General features: G+C 44.9%; 1 protein-coding gene across 1 annotated transcript in view; it reads left to right on the top strand.

The window, feature by feature from the left end:
* Positions 1–24,528, top strand: part of LOC143836689 (piezo-type mechanosensitive ion channel component 2-like) — a 74,589-nt gene that overhangs the window by 10,186 nt on the left and 39,875 nt on the right. The window contains exons 6-19 of the mRNA XM_077336233.1: positions 1,212–1,323; positions 3,178–3,359; positions 4,755–4,903; positions 5,607–5,765; positions 7,328–7,369; positions 8,584–8,616; positions 10,693–10,796; positions 12,962–13,125; positions 16,955–17,131; positions 18,009–18,152; positions 19,816–20,016; positions 21,415–21,619; positions 22,487–22,588; positions 23,339–23,504. Coding sequence (XP_077192348.1) covers positions 1,212–1,323; positions 3,178–3,359; positions 4,755–4,903; positions 5,607–5,765; positions 7,328–7,369; positions 8,584–8,616; positions 10,693–10,796; positions 12,962–13,125; positions 16,955–17,131; positions 18,009–18,152; positions 19,816–20,016; positions 21,415–21,619; positions 22,487–22,588; positions 23,339–23,504 — 1,940 coding nt within the window. The remainder of the gene's footprint in view (positions 1–1,211; positions 1,324–3,177; positions 3,360–4,754; positions 4,904–5,606; positions 5,766–7,327; positions 7,370–8,583; positions 8,617–10,692; positions 10,797–12,961; positions 13,126–16,954; positions 17,132–18,008; positions 18,153–19,815; positions 20,017–21,414; positions 21,620–22,486; positions 22,589–23,338; positions 23,505–24,528) is intronic.

Below are 24,528 nucleotides of genomic sequence, written 5' to 3'. Positions count from 1 at the left end.
ATTATTGTCATATTACTTTGTCTAAGTAACAAGGTGCTCTGCATACTTCCTCGAAAAAATGAATGAAATGAAATGGATAGTCTCCATACTGGGGCAGAGTGTGAACAGGATGGGGATAGTGAGGATGTTGTATATTAATAATCTTATAACATCACAACTCCCAACAAATATTTATTCTGGCAAAGATTTATTGTTTTTAATACTTTTAAACTAGTGAAGGTAGCCCAGGTTAAGCAGTAACTTGCTACAGTGATATAGTCTTGGGTCTTGAACCCCAGGTTATTCTGAAATGTCACCCATCAATGCTCACAAAAATATCACTATAATCATGAGGACTAGATGAACAATTTTTTTTAAAAGTGGAAAATGTGATTTTATTTATTTATTATTTTTACTTATTAATTGGATTTATTAACCACCGCTCTCGAGCCAGCAGGCTCACGGCAGTTTACAACATGTAAAACAGGAAAAGATATAATAAAAGGCCTACTCAGCAGAGGGTGGAGCTAGGAGTCAGCCCCTGAGTCAGCTCTTGAGATACCACTTCCACCTTCTCCCAGCTCCAAGTGAGGTTTCAGAAGCTAGAAAAGTGTGCTGATAGCTTTAGACAAGGTCTTCCAAAGGCAGGGAGTCCTCAATTGCTGCATTTCTTACTTTATCATTCACCGACAACCATATCTCCATCCTCCTTCTTCATTCCTTTCCCTGGATTCTTTTAAGAAATATCTCAAAACGAAATAAATTGTGCCAATCCATCTAAACCCACTGAGGAAGAGAAAGACCCAACAGGGAGTGGATTGACCAAATAAAAGAAAGCCATGGTCTTCAGTTTGCAAGGTCTGAGCAAAGTTGTTAATGATAGGATGTTTTGGAGGTCATTAATTCATAAGATTTATGAATTATAAAGGGCTTGACAGCACATAATACACAAACAAACTCATTGACTTCAACCGATACAAAAGAGTGAACTCTATATAGCAGGGGTAGTCAACCTGTGGCAAACGCTGGCAGGGGCTCATGGGAATTGTAGTCCATGGACATCTGGAGGACCACAGGTTGACTAACCCTGCCATATAGGAGAGTCTGCATTCCCTTTCGGCCAAGGCTTTTCATAGACCTTTTTCAGCCTTGAGCTCCAAAAACAGCTGAGTTGCTTGTAGACCCGATTTATGTGCATGCCTCTTCAAAATGTTTATGTGATTTTATTGCAGATTTCATACCTGTTTACCTTTTGGCTCTTGCTGAAGCAGCATATGGTGCAAAGGCGGAAGCAAAAGAAAGAGGAAGAAGAGTCACTTCAGGCCGTGACGATAGATGAACCTGGTAAAAAAAAAATCAGGAGCACATAGAAGTTGTGTTTTTTTTTTAAATGCCAATTTATGGCTTCCCTGCAGGCAGCATTTTTGTTTTAAGGTGATGGTAAACTGGCTTTTAATGAATTCTGCATAGAACGGAGAAAAGAGAAAATAAGAAATGATATACAAAACATAAATCACAGGGATCCAGGGTCCATATAGTTTACCTTGACATTTTTAAAATGCTTTTTTAAAAAGTAGAGTTTATTGTATCTTTACAAGCTTTCCAAAGTGTTCTGAACTTAAATTGAACAATCCAGAGATTTGTAAGCAAAGTAGCACTTCCAGGTTTCCTTGTCCACTCAATAAATGATTGGAGGAGAGGACAGAAAAAAGGATTTTTGTGTATTTGACAGAGTCCAAGGAAAACAAAAACCCATGAGATGCCAGGGATTTTACAAAAAGTGCTTCTAATTTTTTAATTTTCAGATTCAGTGAAGTGCCCCGGGGCCTAATTCTGTGGAATGTTGGTATGAAGGGTTAAAACTTCCCTCCATTTTGCTAAGGTGTAACATACTCTGGTAGCTTCTGCTCAAATCACTACCTGTATCAGTTTATTTTCTCCAAGGCACATATAGCTGCTCCCTGGGGCTTTCCAGGTACATAAGGGGTAGAGTTGCCAACTTCTAAGTGGGGTCTGGAGTAGGGATGCCAGCCTCTGGGTGGGATCCCCTGGAATTGAAGAAGAAGAAGAAGAAGAAGAAGAAGAAGAGTTGGTTCTTATATGCCGGTTTTCCCTACCCGAAGGAGGCTCAAAGCGGCTTACAGTCGCCTTCCCATTCCTCTCCCCACAACAGACACCCTGTGAGGTGGGTGAGGCTGAGAGAACGCTGATATCACTGCCTGGTCAGAACAGTTTTATCAGTGCCGTGGTGAGCCCAAGGTCACCCAGCTGGTTGCATGTGGGGGAGCGCAGAATCGAACCCGGCATGCCAGATTAGAAGTCCACACTCCTAACCATTACGCCAAAATTTAAAAAAGAAGAAGAAGAAGATGAAGATGAAGAAGATGATGATGATCTTATATACTACTTTTCACTACCAGGAGTCTCAGAGTGACTTACAGTCATCTTCCCTTTCCTCTCTCTACAACAGACACCCTGTGAGGTGGGTGAAGTTGAGAGAGCCCTGATATTACTGCTTGGTCAGACTAGCTTTACCAGTGCTGTGGTGAGCCCGAGGTCACCCAGATGGCTGCATGTGGGGGAGTGCAGAATCAAACCCGGCTCACCAGGTTAGAAGTCTGCACTCCTAACCACTACACCATGGCTTCAGAGATTCGTTCCCCTGGAGAAAATGGATGCTCTGGAGGGTGGACTCCATGCCATGTATCCCACTGACTCTCTGTCCTCCACAGACTCCACCCTGAAATCTTCAGGAGTTTCTCTTCCAAAATCTGGCAACCCTACCCCCCATCTTCTGGTGGTGGCCAGGGGGGACCAGGCAGCCCTAGTCTGAAGAATTCTCAGGATTACGACTGATCTCCTGAATTGCCCCATTTAGCAGAATGAAATGGAAGTGAACTGTTATGAACAGCATTTCTTTGAGTGGCCAGCAGGGAAACCGCATTTATGAATGCTCTTCGGCACAGTACCCTCAGTGGCCTGTATCCAATAATTTCTAGCAGCTGTTATGACATCCAAAGAAGTGGGTATTGATGAATGATCCCAGGAGACTTTTGTAAGTAAAATGAAATGACAGACAACCAAGATTGATGAAAATGGCTTTATAAGTGTAGTCTTGTCTTCACATGTTGTAGATGGGAAGGGTAATGTAGAATGCCTTGGGAGTGTTTCTGGTTCATTTTAATCTCCTGTTTGCAGAAATGGACAAACGGCACAACCTGCTTTTGGATTTCCTCGGCTCTGTGCTGCGGGAACTGCTTGTAAAATATTGGATTTACTTCTGCTCGGTCATGTTTTTTATTGTCAGCTTCAATGGCAAAGTAGCTCTGTACAAAATTCTCTACATCGTACTTTTTCTGGTTTTGGTGGCTTTGTATCAGGTAAGCAAGCCTAGAATATGACAGATCGGAAAAGCTCTTTTGGGCAATGATATATCTAGGGTGTGGCAGCCAGAGCACCTGCCCTGCATGCCACTTGATAGGGGGGCACTACTGCTTGAGAGGTTCCCCCAGCCCCTCCACTGCAGTTCTCCACCCACTGCAGCTCACCGTCCACTGGGATGCTGGACTCAGACGTGAGCCAGGTGGGTCAGCTGGGCAGGAAGGCAGCAGCATGAGGCGTGCAGGGATCTGGCAAAGAGTGAGGTGGCCAACTGCTGAGCCCACTTGGGCATGCCCTCACCCCATGTCAACAAGCCCTCCCCCAGCCTGCTCGTGCCCCCACCAGTTCTCCCCCCCATGTCACCAAGCCCCGCCCACCAGTCTGCCTTTGGTGCCAAATACTCTAGGTACATCACAGTTTGGGGGTTACTTTGTATAAGGGTTAGGATGGATTTATTGAGTACATGAAGTATTTTGAAACTTTTAATCACTTATGATATCTTGTCCTGCTGCCTTCTACTCATCCTAGCATTATTGTCTTTTCCGCTGACTCTTGACTTCTCGTAATGTGACCAAAATATGAGAGCCCCAGTTTAGCCATTTTGGCCTTTGGGGAGAGTTTCATGCTTGATTTGATCCAGAACCTTCTTGTTTGTCTTTTGGCTGGTCTTAATATTCAGCTGTAACCAGCTTTGGCAGATTCTGCTTTAATGTCAATGGTATTTTAAAAGATGCTGATAGTATTTCAAAGCAGGGCTGTATGAGGAAGGAACAGTGTTCTAGATTAGCAATCCCAAACATTGATCCCCATAGCAAACAGCCACTTTATGGCTTTCTTCCATCTTGGGAAAGTACAGTGGGTTCAGTCCCATGAAAAGCAAGAGGGGAGGAAACTTTTGCCAATTTTTTGCCTCAACAGCCCTTCAACTTCTGAGGGTGTCTAAAATATAGACATTATTAAAAATGTCCATCAGCTTACATACCAGGCTTTCTGAACCAGGGTTTTGTGAAACCCTGGGGTTTCCTGATGATCCTGGAAGGATTTCTCCAGCTGAGTGAGAGTTAATTAATTTTTAATATATATATATTTTTAAAAATTAAAAATGTTGACCTAACCCCCAAATGGCCAATGATGGACCTGGAGGGGGATGGGGAAGGGGCCCCAGTCAAACAAATTCCTGCTGATCTGGTGATGTCACATCTGGTGGGAGTGTCTTGGTGATGTCACTTCTGGTGACATGTGACTTCTGGGTATATGGCAGAAAGGTGTGGCCTGCTGACATCACTTCCAGGGTTTCTCAAAGCCTGAAGAATGTTTCAGGGGTTTCTCCACCATAAAAAGGTTGAGAAAGACTGTTATATACTAAGGCATGAAATGGTATTTTTCGGTTTCAGGTTCATTATGAGTACTGGCGTCGAATCTTGAAGGGTTTTTGGCTGACTGTCGTCTCGTACTCCATGGTGGTCCTCATTGCTATTTATGCCTACCAGTTTGAAATGATTTCTGAGTTTTTCTTAAAGACCTTGAAAATACCAGAGGAGAGGTAAGGGCTTTCAGTAAGATTTAAAATATTTTACATTAATTCTCCCCTCCCCCTGGCATTCATTACTGTAAGTCCAGTCACCATGTCCAGCCTCTCACAAATCTACCAGGACATAAATAGAGACCAAAACAAGACAAATCTCCAAAAGGGGAGTGGGGAAATGTGTTATTGTTGTGGCGTTTCTCCATAGCAATGCAGAAGTGTTAATGTTTAATTTAAAATGCTTTAACATTGTAGCGGTACCGCATAGAAACAAGGAAGGGCACTTTAAAAAATTAATACATTTTGGGTTGGGGGGACAGAAATTTGACTCCCCGAGACAACTGCTGCACTTTGATTGGTGGCTTGCTGTGATTGACAAGCCAAGGAGCGGGGGGGGGGGAGAGAAGTTTGGCTTGTTTTCCCTTGCTGCCTTGTTGGGAGACAGAAAGCTGTGATGAGGTGGCAGGAAAACGTAGGAAGGTTGCAAACGCGCATCTTACAACCATGCGTTTGCAATCAGGCGGCAATGGGAGTGTTGCGCCTCCGTGCCGAGCTGGTCTAGGAATTTGTCCGCTGTATTAAGAATGTATTAAGAATGAACATCTCTTGTATTAAGAACGAACATCAGTTGCAGTTACTTATGCTTGAGGACCCATACAAGGAACGAATTCTGATTTCACCAGACTGCCTGTATCCATTCTCTCCCTTTTTTTATTTACAGATTAAAAGATCTGGGTCTCGAACGATTCAGCACTATAGAGCTCTTTGCAAGGATTCTGCTCCCTGCTGCATTTCTCCTTGCTTGCATCCTTCAGTTGCATTATTTTCATAAAGATTTCCTGAAGATCACGGATCTGGCTAATATTGTCATCAAGCCTAGGTATTGTGCATGCTGTGATGAGTTTGTGTATATCATTCCCGACACATCCATGTTATTTCTCTGAAAAATTAAGCGTCAGCAGCACCTTAAAGACTTAAGAAAATTTACCAGCATAAAACTTTTATGACTTTGTTGATGCATGGAAGTGTACATCCACATAGGACATATTTATATTTCAAATTAAAGGTAAAGGTAAAGATATCCCCTGTGCAAGCACTGAGTCATGTCTGACCCTTGGGGTGACGCCCTCTAGCGTTTTCATGGCAGACTCAATATGGGGTGGTTGGCCAGGGCCTTCCCCAGTCATTACCGTTTACCCCCCAGCAAGCTGGGTACTCATTTTACCGACCTCGGAAGGATGGAAGGCTGAGTCAACCTTGAGCCGGCTGCTGGGATTGAACTCCCAGCCTCATGGGCAAAGCTTTCAGGCGGCTGCCTTACCACTCTGCGCCACAAGAGGCTCTTATTTCAAATTACAAGCATCAGAAGAGTGGGAATAAGGAGACGTCACAAAGAGAGGCAGTTAGAAACAATGACCAGTTGACCAAAATTCTGTCTATTCAGACAGAATGGGAGAGAGCTGCACCGGCCTATGGGTAGATCAGAAAAATACCTCTTAAGTCTGTGGGTACAATAGACACCGACACAGCCCTTTGTAAATAGCCACCTTTTCATTAAACATCAACTCCAACCAGAAACACTGAACAGAGAACATAGGAATAACATGAATGTATATGCAGCTTAGACAGCCTGCCCAAGAGCCTGATTGGTCCTCATTGAAGGCTGCTCATTGGTCCATGAGTCCTCTTAGCAAGAATCAGTGATTGGTTAACTTGACAGTTCCTCATTTGCATCATGGTCCATATTGGCTCAATTGAGTCCACATACATCACAATAACCACAAAGGAGAAGAGGCAGGATATAAATATCTTGAATAAATAAAATGAGATGTTATCAAGGAAGATGCTGAAATATAAGCAGAAATAATTAACATCTGCAAAGAGCAGGTCATGTTGAGCTATTAGCAACTATAGTGAATGAAGACAGTGTTTATTCAAGTCTGACAAAAATAGTGTCGAAGGCTTTCATGGCCAGAGTCAATAGGCTGTTGTGGGTTTCCCAGGCTGTGTGGCCATGACCTGGTCATTTTAGTCCCTGTTGAATCATGCGCGCTACATTTCTTGCACATTCCAATAATCATAACCACATTTAGTTCAGCAGTGGAATAGGCTGCAATAAGGAGGTGGTGAGCTCCCCCTCACTGGCAGTCTTCAAGCAAAGGTTGGAGACACACTTTTTTGGGATGCTTTAGGATTCTTAGGGCTGATCCTGCGTTGAGCAGGGGGTCGGACTAGATGGCCTGTATGGCCCCTTCCAACTCTATGATTCTATGATTTCTGTCATCGGGAGTCGTATGTCCAGGAAATCTCCAGCTACCACCTGGATGTTGGCACCCTAGCTGAGGGCATTTTTTTTTGAGCCAGGAAATCCTATTGGCTGGTTTAGTATTAGTGTGCTGTGACTTAAAAAATAGGCACCAAGATTGTGTTGTTTCTCCACAGTGACAAGAAATTCAAGACACGGGTGACTATCCTGGCTTGTATGTGAGTCCGATTTATCTCTTCAACCATCACAAATCACCTCATTTGTCCTTAGTTTGGTCTAACAGAAGAAAATGAATTTAGAAGTACACTTTGCTGAGTCTGGAAATCTGATTGTGGAAAATATGGTTCCTAATGATTATGGACAAAATTTCAATGTTGAAGCAGGATTATAATAAGAAGAATTATTCACAGAAACTGTGCCATGGTGGATCATATTTCTTGATTTCTGGAATAAGAGTTTTTCCATTAGAATGGGTAAAAAAAAACAAAGCACTGATCTTGATGTAATGCTTGGTTTGGAAAACTTCAGCCGACGGTGTGATTATATTAATAGGAAGGAAGGAGTACAAGGGGATTGGCTAAGAGAGAGGAAATTTTCTACAGTTGCAGTTAAATAGATTTTGGATATTTGTATTGGATTTAATGAAGTTTACGTCGGTAATTTTTGTAAGGTATAATAATAATAATAATAATAATAATAATAATAATAATAATAATAATAATAATAATAATAATAATAATAATATTTTAAACTTACTCATTTGGACAACAAAGAAAAAAAACCCTTTGTACTAAAGCAGCAAAGTTAAAGGTATCCCCTGTGCAAGCACCGAGTCATGTCTGACCCTTGGGGTGACGCCTTCTAGCATTTTTCATGGCAGACTCAATATGGGGTGGTTTGCCAGTGCCTTCCCCAGTCATTACCGTTTACCCCTCAGCAAGCTGGGTACTCATTTTACCGACCTCGGAAGGATGGAAGGCTGAGTCAACCTTGAGCCGGCTGCTGGGATTGAACTCCCAGCCTCATGGGCAAAGCTTTCAGACAGCTGCCTTACCACTCTGCGCCACAAGAGGCTCTAAAGCAGCAAAAGTGTGTGTCAAATGGAGTTTTGTACGGGATCTGCTTTTCTTTTATGCAGGGGATGATCATAAAAGAGCAGATAATGCAGTAGCTCAATGTTATTACAAATTGAGGCTATGGATTTTTATGCTTCAGGTTTTGTTTTGTACATGTTTTAATTAATGTTGGCAACTGCTTTGGAAACAAGTTATAGAGCATGTTCACAAAGTGTTCACGGAGCATAATATTGAACAGAGAGATTTTATATCTCAGTCCAGAAGGTTCTACCATGTTTGGTTCAAGAGTTTTCTAGAGTTCTGAGCTAGCATGGCTCTTATCTATATTGTGTTCTTTTTTTCTTCCACGTTTTTAGCCTCAAAGACAATATCTTGAGACTGCAACAGAGGTGAGCATGAAACAAAGGATGCACTAACTATGTACATGCGAATGTATAAATACGAGATATTCCAGTTGGGTCCATCTTTGAGGTCTTTAGATATGCAGAAAAACATATTCATAACACATTACTCCAAACCAGCACACAGATGACCCACAGGATAAATAGGATAAACATTCAGAGGAACATGTACGTGAAGATTGCATTATGGGGGATGATATCTATTTATTTTTTATAATGGTTCCCAATATCTTTTTTGATTAGTATACTGATCAAGTATTTTAGTTGTTCCACCAGGGTAGCCTTAGGAGGTAATATTAGATAACTAGCAGTGCCAGCCTAAGCAGGATTACACATTCTCAATCGCATTGACTTCAGTGGATTGACAAGGGTGTAACTCTGCTTAGGATTGTCCAGGAAGACTTTCTGTTCTCATGAAATACCACAAGCAGTTGTGAAATACTTGGGAGTAAAAAAAAATACCTTGAATCAAGACACTTGTGGAGGTTCTTTGGTAGAATGAGTATAACCCATGTTAGATTTGTGGGTTCATAAACCAAGACATTAGGAGTTCATTTCAGCTCTTTATTGTGACCCCAATATGATGGTACAAAGAAACCCATAACCAACCCCAGTGTTAGTATAAAAGCCCCACAATAGAGTAACATCCATCTTTTCCCATCTTTGGTTCACTAGTTTGTAAACCCAGATTTTCCTGGAAACTAGCTGGGTAATATGGCCATTTCTTTTAGTCACACAACATTACTATATGTATCAAGAGGCTCGTAGGCAGTACACTCTCCCTGTCTTCACTGGCAGTCTTCAAGCAAAGGTTGGATACACACTTTTCTTGGATGCTTTAGGATGCTTAGGGCTGATCCTGCGTTGAGCAGGGGGTTGGACTAAATGGCCTGTATGGCCCCTTCCAACTCTAGGATTCTGTGATTCTGTGATTATGCAAGGCTGATATGGCACAATTCTAAGAACTGAACAGAGCTATGGTGAAATATTCATTAGAACCAGAAATTACTCCCTTATAAAAGTGTGTCACTACAACATTATAAGAATGGTCAGCAGTCATGCTGAGCCCTCACACATTCTTCTTTGCTTACGTCAGGGATCCCCAACCAGGGCTTCCTGAGCCCTAGGGCTCCGTAAGAGCTCCCTAGGGGTTCCCTGGCCTTTCCCCTTTATCCTGCCTTAATGGACTCAGCCACAAACTATTCCCAGCATTGCTGTGAGAGCAGGGAATTGGCTACTTCTACTGACCTACGGTTGGCGTTCTTGCATGGTTACTCCACGGGGGAAAAGGGGTGGAGCCTGGACACCTACTGCACAAACTACTTCCTTTCTGTCCCCCACTCAATCCTCCTTGTGTGTGGCAGGGAGGTGTGACCAGCTGACATCACTTCCGGTCTGGTTCTAAAGCTCCTTGAGGCTGGAAGAATATTTCAGGGGTTCCTCAAAGGTTTCAAAAGGTTGAAAGACTGTTCTACATGATCTGTCATAGCCTTAGTAAATACATTTTGGCTGAAAAGGCTTAAATGATTTGAGAGGGAGAGTCTAGAGCAGTGGTTCTCAACCTGGGGGTCAGGACCCGTTTGGAGGTCAAACGACCCTTTCACAAGGGTCGTGGCAGGGCAAGCAACTTGGCTGGGTGGGGTGCCATCCACACAACAGCCTTGCAGGGTAGATCGAGATAGAGCGTTTGTCTGTCTGGAGCAGCGGAAAAGAGCGAGATTGGTATGATGGGACAAGAGGCAGAACTGAACCGAGAAACCCCGGGGAAAAACAATTTATATACAATCACGAACAATGGGTCTTCACGCCATTGGTCAGTTTTGGTTTAATTTCTGTGAAAGAAACACTTGCGTAATTTTGTGGTTGGGGGTCACCACGACATGAGGAACTGTATTAAAGGATCGCGGCATTAGGAAGGTTGAGAACCACTGGTCTAAAGCCTTATAAGTTTCCCCTTACAAGAACAACTAATAAGCTGTTTAAACTTACGAGCGGTACGCCGAGGCCTATGGGATAACAGCAAAAGGTAACAGGACTGTTCCCCCTTCCCGATGTTGTCAACAGGCTGGCTGCTGAAAAGCTACAGGCTGATCTTCACAGTGGACCAGGCTCCTCTGAGTATATAGCCATGGATGAAACCCTACGAAAGAGTCAGAATAAGAAATTAGGTAAGGACCTGCTTTCAACTTGTGGGTTTTTAATTTAGACTAGTAAATGGAGCTTGGACTTTCCAAGCAGAGATGCATTCCGAGATGAATGGAGCTTACTGGGTGATCTTGGGGCAGTCATTGTCTCTCAGCCTAATTGAACTCACAGAGTTGATGCACGGATGAAATGACGGATGAGGGGTCCATCTGTGGTTCCCACAAGTACCTGGAGCAAGGACAGGATTTTAAAGACGTACTCAATAATTATTTTGAAAGCTTTTTATATTACGTGTAGATTCGAGTGGGTAGCCGTGTTGGTCCGAAGTAGCCCAACAAAAATAGAGTCCAGGAGCACCTTTAAGACCAACAAAGATTTATTCAAGGCGTGAGCTTTCGAGTGCAAGCACACTTCCTCAGGCTAAATGTGATGATAGTAATATGTAATGTAATTCTGAATTTAACTCTTTGGTCTCGGGACAAGATAACTTGCCAGCACAGCTAGTCACTTGCAGGGCTGTTTCCATGCTTGGGTGGAGATGGATGGGGCCAGCAACAACTGGGAAAATGTCTGCCATTAATTACTAATGTGGAGAGTTTTATTTCCCTAATGTGTTTGTGAACTACAACTGAACTTGAAAGGGCTGATTCGCTGTTTTAGCACAGAATTATGCACTTGAAGGTTCACGCCTTGAATAAATCTTTGTTGGTCTTAAAGGTGCTATTGGACTCTATTTTTGTCGTACTATTATGTGAATGCACTCTATCTGTTGTAGGAAAACCCAAAATTCAATATCCCAATGGGCGAGCCATTTGATCACAGCTCTCTCTCTCTCTCTCTCATGCACACACACACACATCTCATGTTGCTGTAGGTGCATACATTTGCCATTCAACTTTCTGAGAGAGCCAGTTTAGTATAGTGATTAGGAGTGTGAACTTCTAATCTGGCGAGCTGGGTTCGATTCTGCACTCCCCACATGCAGCCAGCTGGGTGACCTTGGGCTTGCCACAAACCTGATGAAGCTGTTCCGACCGAGCAGTGATATCAGAGCTCTCTCAGCCTCACCCACCTCCCAGCGTGTCTGTTGTGGGGAGAGGAAAGGGAAGGCGACTGTAAGCCACTTTGAGACTCCTTTGGGTAGAGAAAAGCGGCATATAAGAGCCAACTCTTCTTCTTCTTCAATAATATCAGGGCTCTCTCAGTCTCCCCTCCCTCACAGGGTGTCTCTTGTGGGAAGAGGAAAGGGAAGGTGACTGTAAGCCGCTTTGAAACTCCTTCAGGTAGAGAGAGGTGGCATATAAGAACCAACTCTTCTTCTTCTTCTACATACTGTCACACTTGGCGTAGATTGTTTTTTTAAGGAATCTTTCAAATATGTAATTTTTGTCATCTGATTTCCATTGTCTTAAGTCGGCGTGCTCTCTCTGCCAATGTTGTTGTTGTTATGTGCGAAGTCGTGTCCGACCCATCGCGACCCCATGGACAATGATTCTCCAGGCCTTCCTGTCCTCTACCATTCCCCGGAGTCCATTTAAGTTTGCACCTACTGCTTCAGTGACTCCATCCAGCCACCTCATTCTCTGTCGTCCCCTTCTTCTTTTGCCCTCGATCGCTCCCAGCATTAGGCTCTTCTCCAGGGAGTCTCTGCCAATACCAACCTGCATAATATCTCAGTTTTTGCCAACCCAAGGGCATCTTCTCATTCTTCGTGTAAGCATGTATAGGGCTGTGGCTCTTATAAGCATATCTAAATCACAGAATAAATCCAGTTTGATAGTTATTCCCTTTCTTGAGTGAATCCCGGGAACTATAATCCTGAGTATTGGGCTACCAGCACTACTTAAAGAAGGCAGTCTTCAAGCAAAGGTTGGATACACACTTTTCTTGGATGCTTTAGGATGCTTTGGGCTGATCCTGCGTAGAGCAGGGGGTTGGACTAGATGGCCTGTATGGCCCCTTCCAACTCTATGATTCTAAGGTTTCTTAGTTTCATCACTAAACTGCATTTATCAAGATTCTGGGAAGAAATTACCATAATAACTAATATGTTTGCTATAAAGTTACCTGTTATTTTTCTGCCCTGTACAGCTCTGTTGAGCAACTATAAAGTGCCACCTTCTGGCAAAATGTACCAACATTCCTTGCAATAATCTGCATTATAAAAGAATCTGTTCTCTTTCTGTAGTGGAAAAGATAAGCATCTGGACAGGAGCAGTTGACAGTTTGGAATCCCATCTCCTGAAGCTCACAGAAGCGATTTGTGCAATGCAAGAGTTTGCATGGCGATTTCTGGAGCTGCACATCCTTAAGATTATGTCCATCTCAGTCATCTGCATCGCTGTTCATTCGGTCAGCAAATAACCCTTGTGATGGGGGGCAATAATTATTTCCTGGGGCTCATCTCCTGTTGTTATAACTCACTAGCAAACTGTCTGTCCTTATAGGGTTGCCAGCTCTGGGTTGGAAGATACCTGGAGATGGAGCCACGATGGGGATGGAGCCGGAAGTGGGCAGAATTTGAGACGGGGAGGGATCTCAGTGGAGTATAATGCTAGGGAGTCCCCCCTCCAAAGCAGCCCTTTTCTCCAGGGGAACTGATCTCTGTCCCTTGGAGATGAGCTATAATGCTATGGAGTCCCCCCTCCAAAGCAGCCATCTTCTCCAGGGGAACTGATCTCTGTCCCCTGGAGAGGAGCTATAATGCTATGGAGTCCCCCTTCCGAAGCAGCCATCTTCTCCAGGGGAACTGATCTCTGTCCCCTGGAGAGGAGCTATAATGCTATGGAGTCCCCCCTCCAAAGCAGCCATCTTCTCCAGGAGAACTGATCTCAGTCCCTTGGAGAGGAGCTATAATGCTATGGAGTCCCCCCTCCAAAGCAGCCATCTTCTCCAGGGGAACTGATCTCTGTCCCCTGGAGAGGAGCTATAATGCTATGGAGTCCCCCTTCCAAAGCAGCTATCTTCTCCAGGGGAACTGATCTCTGTCCCCTGGAGAGGAGCTATAATGCTATGGAGTCCCCCTTCCAAAGCAGCCATCTTCTCCAGGGGAACTGATCTCTGTCCCCTGGAGAGGAGCTATAATGCTATGGAGTCCCCCTTCCAAAGCAGCCATCTTCTCCAGGGGAACTGATCTCTGTCCCCTGGAGAGGAGCTATAATGCTATGGAGTCCCCCTTCCAAAGCAGCCATCTTCTCCAGGGGAACTGATCTCTGTCGCCTGGAGATTAGCTATATTGCTATGGAGTCCCCCCTCCAAAGCAGCCATCTTCTCCAGGGGAACTGATCTCTGTCGCCTGGAGATGAGCTATATTGCTATGGAGTTCCCCCTCCAAAGCAGCCATCTTCTCCAGGGGAACTGATCTCTGTCCCCTGGAGATGAGCAATAATGCTATGGAGTCCCCCCTCCAAAGCAGCCATCTTCTCCAGGGGAACTGATCTCTGTCCCCTGGAGATGAGCTATAATGCTATGGAGCCCCCCCTCCAAAGCAGCCATCTTCTCCAGGGGAACTGATCTCTGTCCCCTGGAGATGATCTATAATGCTATGGAGTCCACCCTCCAAAGCAGCCATCTTCTCCAGGGGAACTGATCTCTGTCCCCTGGAGATGATCTATAATGCTATGGAGTCCACCCTCCAAAGCAGCCATCTTCTCCAGGGGAACTGATCTCTGTCCCCTGGAGATGATCTATAATGCTATGGAGTCCACCCTCCAATGCAGCCATCTTCTCCAGGGGAATTGATCTCTGTCCCCTGGAGATGATCTATAATGCTATGGAGTCCACCCTCCAAAGCAGCCATCTTCTCCAGGGGAACTGATCTCTGTCCCCTGGAGATGATCTATAATGCTATGGAGTCCACCCTCCAAAGCAGCCATCTTCTCCAGGGGAACTGATCTCTGTCCCCTGGAGATGATCTATAATGCTATGGAGTCCACCCTCCAAAGCAGCCATCTTCTCCAGGGGAACTGATCTCTGTCCCCTGGAGATGATCTATAATGCTATGGAGTCCCCCCTCCAAAGCAGCCATCTTCTCCAGGGGAACTGATCTCTGTCCCCTGGAGATGATCTATAATGCTATGGAGTCCCCCCTCCAAAGCAGCCATCTTCTCCAGGGGAACTGATCTCTGTCCCCTGGAGATGATCTATAATGCTATTGAGTCCACCCTCCAAAGCAGCCATCTTCTCCAGGGGAACTGATCTCTGTCCCCTGGAGATGATCTATAATGCTATGGAGTCCACCCTCCAAAGCAGCCATCTTCTCCAGGGGAACTGATCTCTGTCCCCTGAAGAGGAGCTATAATGCTATGGAGTCCACCCTCTGAAGCAGCCATCTTCTCCAGGGGAACTGATCTCTGTCTCCTGGAGATGAGCTATAAAACCGGGGGATCCCCAGGTCCCACCTGTGGACTGACATCCCTACAGTCTTATGACCAGGAGTATGTCTGCGTGTGTACGTAGCATAGATATTGCAGTGATCCCTAAATCTCAATATTCCTCAAAGGCTCAAGAGAGATTACAATATACAAAACATTTTACAAAAATTTAAATTATACAAATCTTAAGCCTTAAAATTTCTTAAAATACAATTCTCTGAAAATGCAAAAAATGCAAAAAGCACTTTGCCTGATGCCACTTCCTTCTCAAAGAAGAGTAAGGGGACAATGGATAAGTATCTAATTCCTCAGATGAGGATTAATTGGGTGGATTCAGTAGGGAGGTCAGCTAAAATTCTGATGCTTCCCTAGGGTAGGGATTCCCAACCAGGTCTCTGTGCGAGCTCTGAAGGGGGCTGCAAGCTCTGAAGGGGGTCTGCGAGAGCTCTGAAGTAGCGTGGTATGGGGGGACATGGACTGTCTTCTCAGCTCCTACTCTTCTCCATCCGGCCTACATGAGGGAGAGCCACCACAGTAGTAGCAAAGGGGTGGGGGAGAACAAAAGGGGGGCTAAAGGGTGCGAGTAGTGATGTCACTTCTGGGGTGAGGCAGAGGGTGTGGCCAGCTGACATCACTTCCTGGACTCCTCAATGTCTGAAAAATTATTTCAGGGGTTCCTCCACAGTCAAAAGGTTGAAAAAGGCTGCTCCAGGGCCTCACCCAAAGATAAAATCATAAACCTTAGTTTCTTGAATGATTTTATTATGTGTGGAGTAAAGGATCAGCTAGCTAGAGAGCCAGTTTGGTGTAGTGGTTAGGAGTGCGGACTTCTAATCTGGCATGCTGGGTTCGATTCTACGCTCCCCCACATGCAACCAGCTGGGTGACCTTGGGCTCCCCACAGGACTGATAAAGCTGTTCTGACCGAGAAGGAATATCAGGGCTCTCTCAGCCTCACCCACCTCATAGGGTGTCTATTGTGGGGAGAGGAATGGGAAGGCGACTGTAAGCCGCTTTGAGCCTCCTTCGGGTAGGGAAAAGCGGCATATAAGAACCAGCTCCTTCTTCTTCTTCTTCTTCTTCTTCTTCTTCTTCTTCTTCTTCTTCTTCTTCTTCTTCATCTTCTTCTTCTTCTTCTTCTTCTTCTTCTTCTTCTTCTTCATCTTCTTCTTCTTCTTCTTCTTCTTCTTCTTCATCTTCTTCTTCTTCTTCTTCTTCATCTTCTTCTTCTTCTTCTTCTTCTTCATCATCTTCATCTTCTTCTTCTTCATCTTCTTCTTCTTCTTCTTCTTCTTCTTCTTCTTCATCTTCTTCTTCTTCTTCTTCTTCTTCTTCTTCTTCATCTTCTTCTTCTTCTTCTTCTTCTTCATCTTCATCTTCTTCTTCTTCTTCTTCTTCATCTTCTTCTTCTTCTTCTTCATCTTCTTCTTCTTCTTCTTCTTCTTCATCTTCTTCTTCTTCTTCTTCATCTTCTTCTTCTTCTTCTTCATCTTCTTCTTCTTCTTCTTCTTCTTCTTCTTCTTCTTCTTCTTCATCTTCTTCTTCTTCTTCTTCTTCTTCTTCATCTTCTTCTTCTTCTTCTTCTTCTTCTTCTTCTTCTTCTTCTTCTTCTTCTTCTAGGAACGTAAAAAGGACTTCTACAAAATGACTGTCTCTAGTGGATTGTCTCTAGAATGTTGCAGCGTCTGTCATTCACCTTATAGTTATGGGTCCAGAACTGGATAAACTAAAGCCGCAACCTTCATTACTGCACAGCGATTCCATATTTTATTTGATTTTATTTTTCATATGTGTTTCATGTTTCACAGGTTTCCTTGATGAATTACCCCTTCTTTGTCCTCTGGGTGTTTGCGCTGCCTTATCCCAAGTTCCGCCCCCATGCCTCCAGGATCTGCACATTGTGGTCATGCGTGATGGTTGTCTGTAAAATGATGTACCAGCTGAAGTATGTCAAACCCTTCACATATTCTTCAAACTGCACCCAGGTAAGTTTACGAGTGTCCTGAGGACAAAGACACCTTGAACATTTCCTAAACTTTAAAGAATATATAAGAAGGCCTTTTCTGCATTAATTGGTCGACCGGTGTCAAAACCTGCAAAAACAAGGAGGGAACAGATGTCACGAGGCATTATTATAAAATAAATTATCCTTCATGTACCCTGGTGCTGTGATCATCCAGCTTTTTCCTTAATACCTGTTTGGTGGTGGCTTTCAAGCTTTCTGCCTTAACCCTTCTCGCATCAGAATATCTGGTGAGGGATCCTTGTGTTTCTACCATGAAACCCTGAGATTAGCAACCCTCCCCCAGATTGTTGAATCTCTGGCTGCCAGTTTGGTGTAGTGGTTAGGAGTGTGGACTTCTAATCTGGCATGCCGGGTTCGATTCTGCGCTCCCCCACATGCAACCAGCTGGGTGACCTTGGGCTCGCCATGGCACTGATAAAACTGTTTTGACCGAGCAGTGATATCAGGGCTCTCTCATCCTCACCCACTACACAGGGTGTCTGTTGTGGGGAGAGGAAAGGGAAGGAGAATGTAAGATGCTTTGAGACTCCTTCGGGTAGAGAAACGCGGCATATAAGAACCAGCTCTTCTCCTTCTCCTTCTCCTTCTCCTTCTCCTTCTCCTCCTCCTTCTCCTTCTCCTCCTCCTCCTCCTCCTCCCTTCTCCTTCTCCTTCTCCTTCTCCTCCTCCTCCTCTTCCTCCTCCTCCTCCTCCTCCTCCTCCTTCCTCCTCCTCCTCCTCCTCCTCCTCCTCCTCCTTCTTCTTCTTCTTCTAATGAACCATAGGAAAGCATCAGGATAAGATGGCCAACGAACACAGTATTGTTTTTGCAAGAGCTGTCATGTTTGTCTCTGCAGGGGTTGCATCCAAACATCACCTACCAGTATGGCAATATGGATGAGCTGTTAAATAAATCCTCATTGTACATTGCACCAGTGGACCCAGCCTACTGGATTGGAGGGTTGATGAAGTGCCATGACAATGTCCTTCCTTGCTTGAGGGTAAGGATTTGATCAACGTTCAGGAACTAATCATGAAATTAGGTGTTTTAGACACTGCAAAGTGCTTGTTGGTAGGTTTTTATTATTTTATTTTACAGCTATATGTGTCTTGCAGTCTTAACTGATTAATTTCTGAGGTAGTGTAGAAATCTCCCTTAATCAGTATAACACGATCAAAATCCAATCCTGGAAACTTAAATAGTCAATCAAAATATCAAGGAAATTGTCAAACAACAAAAAGCATCAATCTATACCAGGCTTTCTCAACCAGGCTTTCGTGAAACCCTGGGGTTTCTTCATGGGCCTGGAAAGGTTTCCTGAATTGGTGGGAGTTAATTAATTCGTTATATTTTTTATTTTTAAAAAAACACTTGTCATGTGATATGACCATATTGACCTGCCCCCTACTTCCAAAATGGCCAATGATGAGCCTAGAGGGTGTGAGAAGGGGAGGGGGCCCTGGGTGGGTGTGTCCACAGCTCTGCTTCCCAACCATATTCTGCATGAATGTGCCACTTCTGGGGTTTCTCAAAGCTTGAACAATGTTTCAAGGGGTTCTCAATGGTTAAAAAGCTGAGAAAGGCTGATTTATACATTTAATTTTGAAGATGGCTTCAGAGTGCAGATCTGAAAACTCACACAATGCAGCCCAGCATGCAAAGGAGAGATGTTTCTACAAATCAAGGTTTTATTTTATTGGGGGGGGGGGGAATGTTTTTTAAAAACAGTTTTCACATGCCAAGATCTTAAAAGATCTCCTCATGAGATCTTGACAGCTATTTTCGACTACGTGGGCAATGGTGATTCCCTGTGATTACCCAGGGATCCAGAATGGCTGGTGCTCTTTCATTTTGAAACTTGAGGTAAGTTGGGTGGGCAAGAAGGAGAAGAGCAGGAGGACATTCAAGAAGGAAGATCTGGGGAGGAAGCAAAGCTGAAGCTGAGGGAGTGAGGAAAGAAAAACTGCACAGAAGGAGTGGGAGGTTATGGTCTGGAGAAAAGGAAGAAAGTGGGGAAAGAGGAATAGCTGTAAGGGCTATGGAAGGAAGGAATGACTACAGGGAATGTGGCAGGGCAAAGGGGAACTGAAAAAGGTATGTGGGAGGAGGTGAACCAAGAAGAAGGGAGTAGCTGTGGAGGCTGTGAGGAGAGGAGAGGTAGGTACAGTGAAGTTTGTGTGGGTAGAAGGACTGGTGGGATAAGAGTTCTCACAGTCCTCCACTGGTAAGCGATTGGACAACAGCAATAAAAGATCGGCATTCAGTATACAACTACTTTAAAGTATACAAAAACAGTTTTCATGACTGTTGGAGATTGCAATCAGCCCTGATGTAGAACAAGGAGGATATTTGTTCAGGGCACCTGGTTTGTGGCAACCACAAACCATCTAGCTGTTGGACATATATTGACTAATATCACAGCAATTCAGGCAAGGGTGGCATCAAAGGGAAGAAAGCGTCAGAAGAACCAAGCTATAGATCAGGGGTGGCCAAACTGTGGCTCTCCAGGTGTCCACGGACTACAATGGCAGGAGCTCATGGAAATGATAGGCCATGGACATCTGGAGAGCCCCAGTTTGGCCACCCCTGCGGTAGATGACGGCGGAGAGAACATGTTTGCCATGGATTAGAAAGCAATGGGCCTTTCCTTCTGCGTTTTGTAGGCTCATCTCACCATCCTGGTCCTCATGGCACTTGAAGCCACGGTGCACCGCCACCAGCTCTTCTACCGCACCGAGAACCAGTTGATCCCGCCCGCCACGGGGAGCATGTTTGAAGGCATCACCCGTCAGAATCTGGACGATGGACTGCTCAACTGTATCAAATACTTTATCAATTACGGTTTTTATAAATTTGGGCTAGAGGTGAGAAAATGTTAGCCAGGGAGTAGCATGCCTCCTTGGGGGGCAACTTGGAGAACAAAAACAGGGGTTTGGTTTAAGGGGAGCACTTATTTGGAGTGACAGCAGAGACCAAAAGAGGGACCCAAGCTCCAGTTTTCAGAGGTAAATAGAACAGGGAAGATAAAAGGAACAAGATAAAAGGTTTTCCATTTTTTCTTATGCATTTCTATGGATAGGGCTTGAGAATGAATGAGGACAGGAACTATGCAGGATCAATTCATCCCAGAGCCAGAAGGCAGCATCAGGGAAGGCCTCAGCCTCTATGCCCTGTTGTTGACCATCCATAGGAACTGCTTGGCTATTGGGTGAGACAGGATGCTGGACTAGATGGACCCCTGGTCTGATCCAGCATGACTCTTCTGATGTTCTTATGACAGTCTCAGCCTCTATGCCCTGTGATTGGCCCTCCAGAGGAACTGGTTGGCAGGATTCTGGACTAGAGGGATCATTGCTCGGATCCAGCAGGGCTCTACTTAATATGAGACTCAGCGAATGTTCTTAGAGTGAGGAAAAAGGTAAAGGCAAACAAAGCAAAGTACAAAAGTCCTAGCTGTTGTAAGAAGAAAAATACAATTACAAAAATGCACAATAGATTCAGGTGGGCAGCCATGTTGATTTGAAGCAGTGAAACAAATTTTGAGCCCAGCTTCCATTTCCTTGCCATGCCACTAGACGTCTTTAATTATCAGTAATTGCTGTTGCACTGGTATGGTACAATAGCACTATATACTATTTTTAAAAATGTCAAAAAGCTGTCCAGTTGGGAGGGCGAAGCAAGCAAAAAGCAGGGCCTTTTCGGTCCTGGCACCAACCTGGTGGAATGAGCTTCCTGAAAAGTGGAGGGCGTTGCCAGAGTTATCAGCTTTCCCCAGGGCCTGCAAGATGGAGCTCTTCCACCAGGTGTACGGGTGACACTAGGGCAGAGTCCTGGCATTCCAACTTGGCTCTCCAAGGTCCATCAGACCAGCCCCGACTCTCACTGGAAGAGGCTGAATGAGGTGGGTTAGAATTGGGTACAGAGGATGCAACCACTGCTGCCTTACTGTTTAATGGTTTAATTGGGTAAATTATTGGGTTTTATTGTATTTTAATGTTTTATCGTGTGAAGCGCTGTGAGACTTGTTGGGGAGTGGTGGTATACAAACGTAAAAATAAATAACATAAATAAACATAGGAACATGCACAGAAGACTCCCATATGGATGCTCTGCTGCCAACTTGCCTTTGCATTTGCAGCAAACAAATACCAAACAAAGAATCCTTGTCTCGTCGATGCAGCCAGAATCTAGATGACTCAGTTAAAACAATGGAGGGTGAAGCAACTTCAAGGCTGATTCAGTGACATCTTCTGCTCTTTCAGACATGCTTTGTGGCTGCCATTAATGTGATTGGGAAACGCATGGACCTTTACGCCCTGCTCCACGGAGGTTGGCTTCTTTACCTGTTGAACCGCCGTCGGAGGAAAGCAATGGCCGAGGTCTGGTCCAGATATTGCTGCTTCCTTGCCAGCATCTTGGCCTTTCAGTATCTGCTTTGCATTGGCCTCCCACCCGCTTTATGCCAAGGTAAACGTAATGCTTTGCATTCTGGGTAGTTGTAGCATGGTCTGCCCGAACTCCCACAATTCCACAGGGCCTGCAAAAGATAGCTCCTCCACCAGGCATTCACTTGAGGCTGACCAACTCAAAGCACCTGCTGGTCCCCCACCCCAGACTGAACAATTTGATCTTCCCAGGGACATGTCAGTGTTGTTGTTCATGTTATGTTCTGTTATGATTGTTACCTATTATAATGTTATTCAGGAAGAGATGCAACTATGTATAGAAAGGGAGAAAGACCTAACTGTTAGCTGTTGCCTGCATTCATTCTTCTGTTCAGCATTTGTTCTGGAGGCAAGCAGTTAGGATATGTCTCCTGTTAAGCCAATCAGGGCACTAGAGGAAACAATTTAAAAATCACCAGGAAGTTTTTATCTTATCTATGCTAAATATGCATTTCCTCCAGTGCCCCCTGCAGGTCACCCTTTGTATTCGTCTCCAATATACATTCTGCAGATCTTGCATATTCCAACAGGAGATATATGGGAGTGGGCAACACAAAGAAAACGGATAGAAACATTATACACAAGGGGAAAGATCAGGGTAAAAGTGGGCTCAAAAAACTGGGGGGAGGGATGAAGTTACAACTAAAGGCACAACAATACATGTGGAAATCAAGAGATAAACTGAAGCACTATGGATCCAGAACTGACGGGGGGGGGGGGGGGAAGCCCTATGCAGAAAAGCACTGTGATGGAGCAATCCTAAACAGAGTTACATCTTTCTAGTCAATTGAATTCACTAGTCTTAGACGGGTGCAGTTCTGCTTAGGATCTCACTGGGAGCTTGGAAAGTTCTTCCTTCATGTAATGCAAATGATCTCTTTGCTGGCAGATTATCCCTGGAGAACGTCTCGTTGGCTGCTGCATTCAAATCTGATTAAATGGCTGTACCTGCCTGACTTTGCCAAGAAACCTGACGCTACTTTTCTTCTGAGTAAGTGTAGTCTTTACCGTGTGACACCTGCTCGACTTAAGTAGCGGCTTCTTACTTTTAGAAGAAGAAATAGCTGTGTAAGGGAAATATTCCCCATGTCACTATTATCCTGTAAAGGTAAAGATATCCCCTATGCAAGCGCCGAGTCATGTCTGACCCTTGGGGTGATGCCCTGTAGCGTTTTCTTGGCAGACTCAATACAGGGTGGTTTGTCATTCCCTTCCCCAGTCATTACTGTTTTACCCCCTGGGTACACATTTTACCGACCTCAGAAGGATGGAAGGCTGAGTCAACCTTGAGCCGGCTGCTGGGATTGAACTCCCAGCCTCATGGTCAGAGCTTCAGACAGCATGTTGGCAGCTTTACACTGTGTAAAAAGGGAGCATTTAAAAAAATAAAGCTAAGCCCAGGCTAGGCCAGATCTCAGGAGCTAACCTTCAAAAGATTTTGACCAGACACGCAACGCTATCACAAACTCCAGAAATAGGCCAAGGTGGGTACCTGGGCACCCCTCACCAGACCTTTTTGAGAAGACCATTCCATGGGACTGGAGCCACAGCCAAGAATAGAGATTGAGATCCAATAAACTTGAGAGAGAAGACAGCCAGGAGGGTCTGAGCTGAGGCAGATGTTCATACCGGGCGAGACAATGCCCATCCTGCTGCAGTACCCCATGATTCCCCAAACGGGAATGATCATGTGGCCAATGGTTAGGTGAGCTCTCTTTTCCTGTCTGCTCTCTCATGGCAGGTGACTTCCTGCTTCTTCTCGTGGCCTCCTTCCAATGGCAGGTGTTTGAGGATGAGAACAAACCCATTGTTAGGATGCTAGCCGGAGATAATTTAGAAATCAGCAGAGGCCTAGACCCAGGTGGGCTCAGTGAATACAGCCCGGTGCCAAACTTTGTACGCTGCAGGTAAGAAGCTGGGGAGAGGACTCTTGCCATAAATTAGACTGGGTTGGTGGGCCAGGGGGTGGTTCTTGAGATCCACCATGATAGATATGCTTGCTCAGTTGAAGAAGCTGGTTTTTATATCCTGCTTTTCACTGCTTGAAGGAGTCTCAAAGCGGCTTACAATCGCCTTTCCTTCCTTTCCCCACAACAGACACCCTGTGAAGCAAGGAAGGCTTAATTTCAGTCACAGTCAAGATTCTTGTGCTGTGGTGACAGCTGCTGCCAAAGCAGTTTTAAGAAATCTGTATAGCAATCAAATTTCCAATGGCCAATCAGAAGCATTGCTGAGGTGAAACCCCAACTAACTCCACTCAATGTTTTAAAACATTTGGTAGGCACAAATAATGGTGTTTTTTTTGGCACTCTAGTCCATGGACACCACATTGGGGACCCATTTCTAAGAAGTTCAGGGCAGCTTACATAGTTCTCCCTTCCACCATTTTATCTTCGGAAAACTCCCCAAAAGGAAGTGACTGGCCCCAGGGTCATCCACTGAGCTTCATGACTGAGTAAAGATTTGAGCTTGGTTCTCCCAAGTATTAGCCCAACACTCTAACCCAGGGGTAGTCAACCTGTGGTCCTTCAAATGACCATGGACTACAATTCCCATGGGCTCATGGGAATTGTAGTCCGCGAACATACGGAGGACCACAGGTTGACTACCCTTGCTCTAACCCCTACACCACGGGTAAGCTCTGTAAAACGGGAAACCATCCCTAATAAACAGAAACAGCTGAAACATATTTTTTATGTGGAACGCATCTTCTGGTGCATAAGCAGTCCATAAGTAGCCCATAAGTCCCACCCACCAAGCGCGCAGAAGATGTTGAATGGCAGCCGTCATGGAAGCAGCCAGTGGTGGTGGCAGAAGCCGAAGAGGTTGGTCCAGCCGCGGGGCACCACCCACTGAGTCAGGACCACCAGGGCGGTTGAGAAGGCTGGCCATCTGTGGAGCTGGTGCCTGCGGAGGCTGGGGCGGTTGGGG

Source organism: Paroedura picta, chromosome 4, assembly GCF_049243985.1.
Source record: "Paroedura picta isolate Pp20150507F chromosome 4, Ppicta_v3.0, whole genome shotgun sequence".
NCBI lineage: Eukaryota > Metazoa > Chordata > Lepidosauria > Squamata > Gekkonidae > Paroedura > Paroedura picta.
This window is presented reverse-complemented; position numbering and strand designations above follow the sequence as displayed.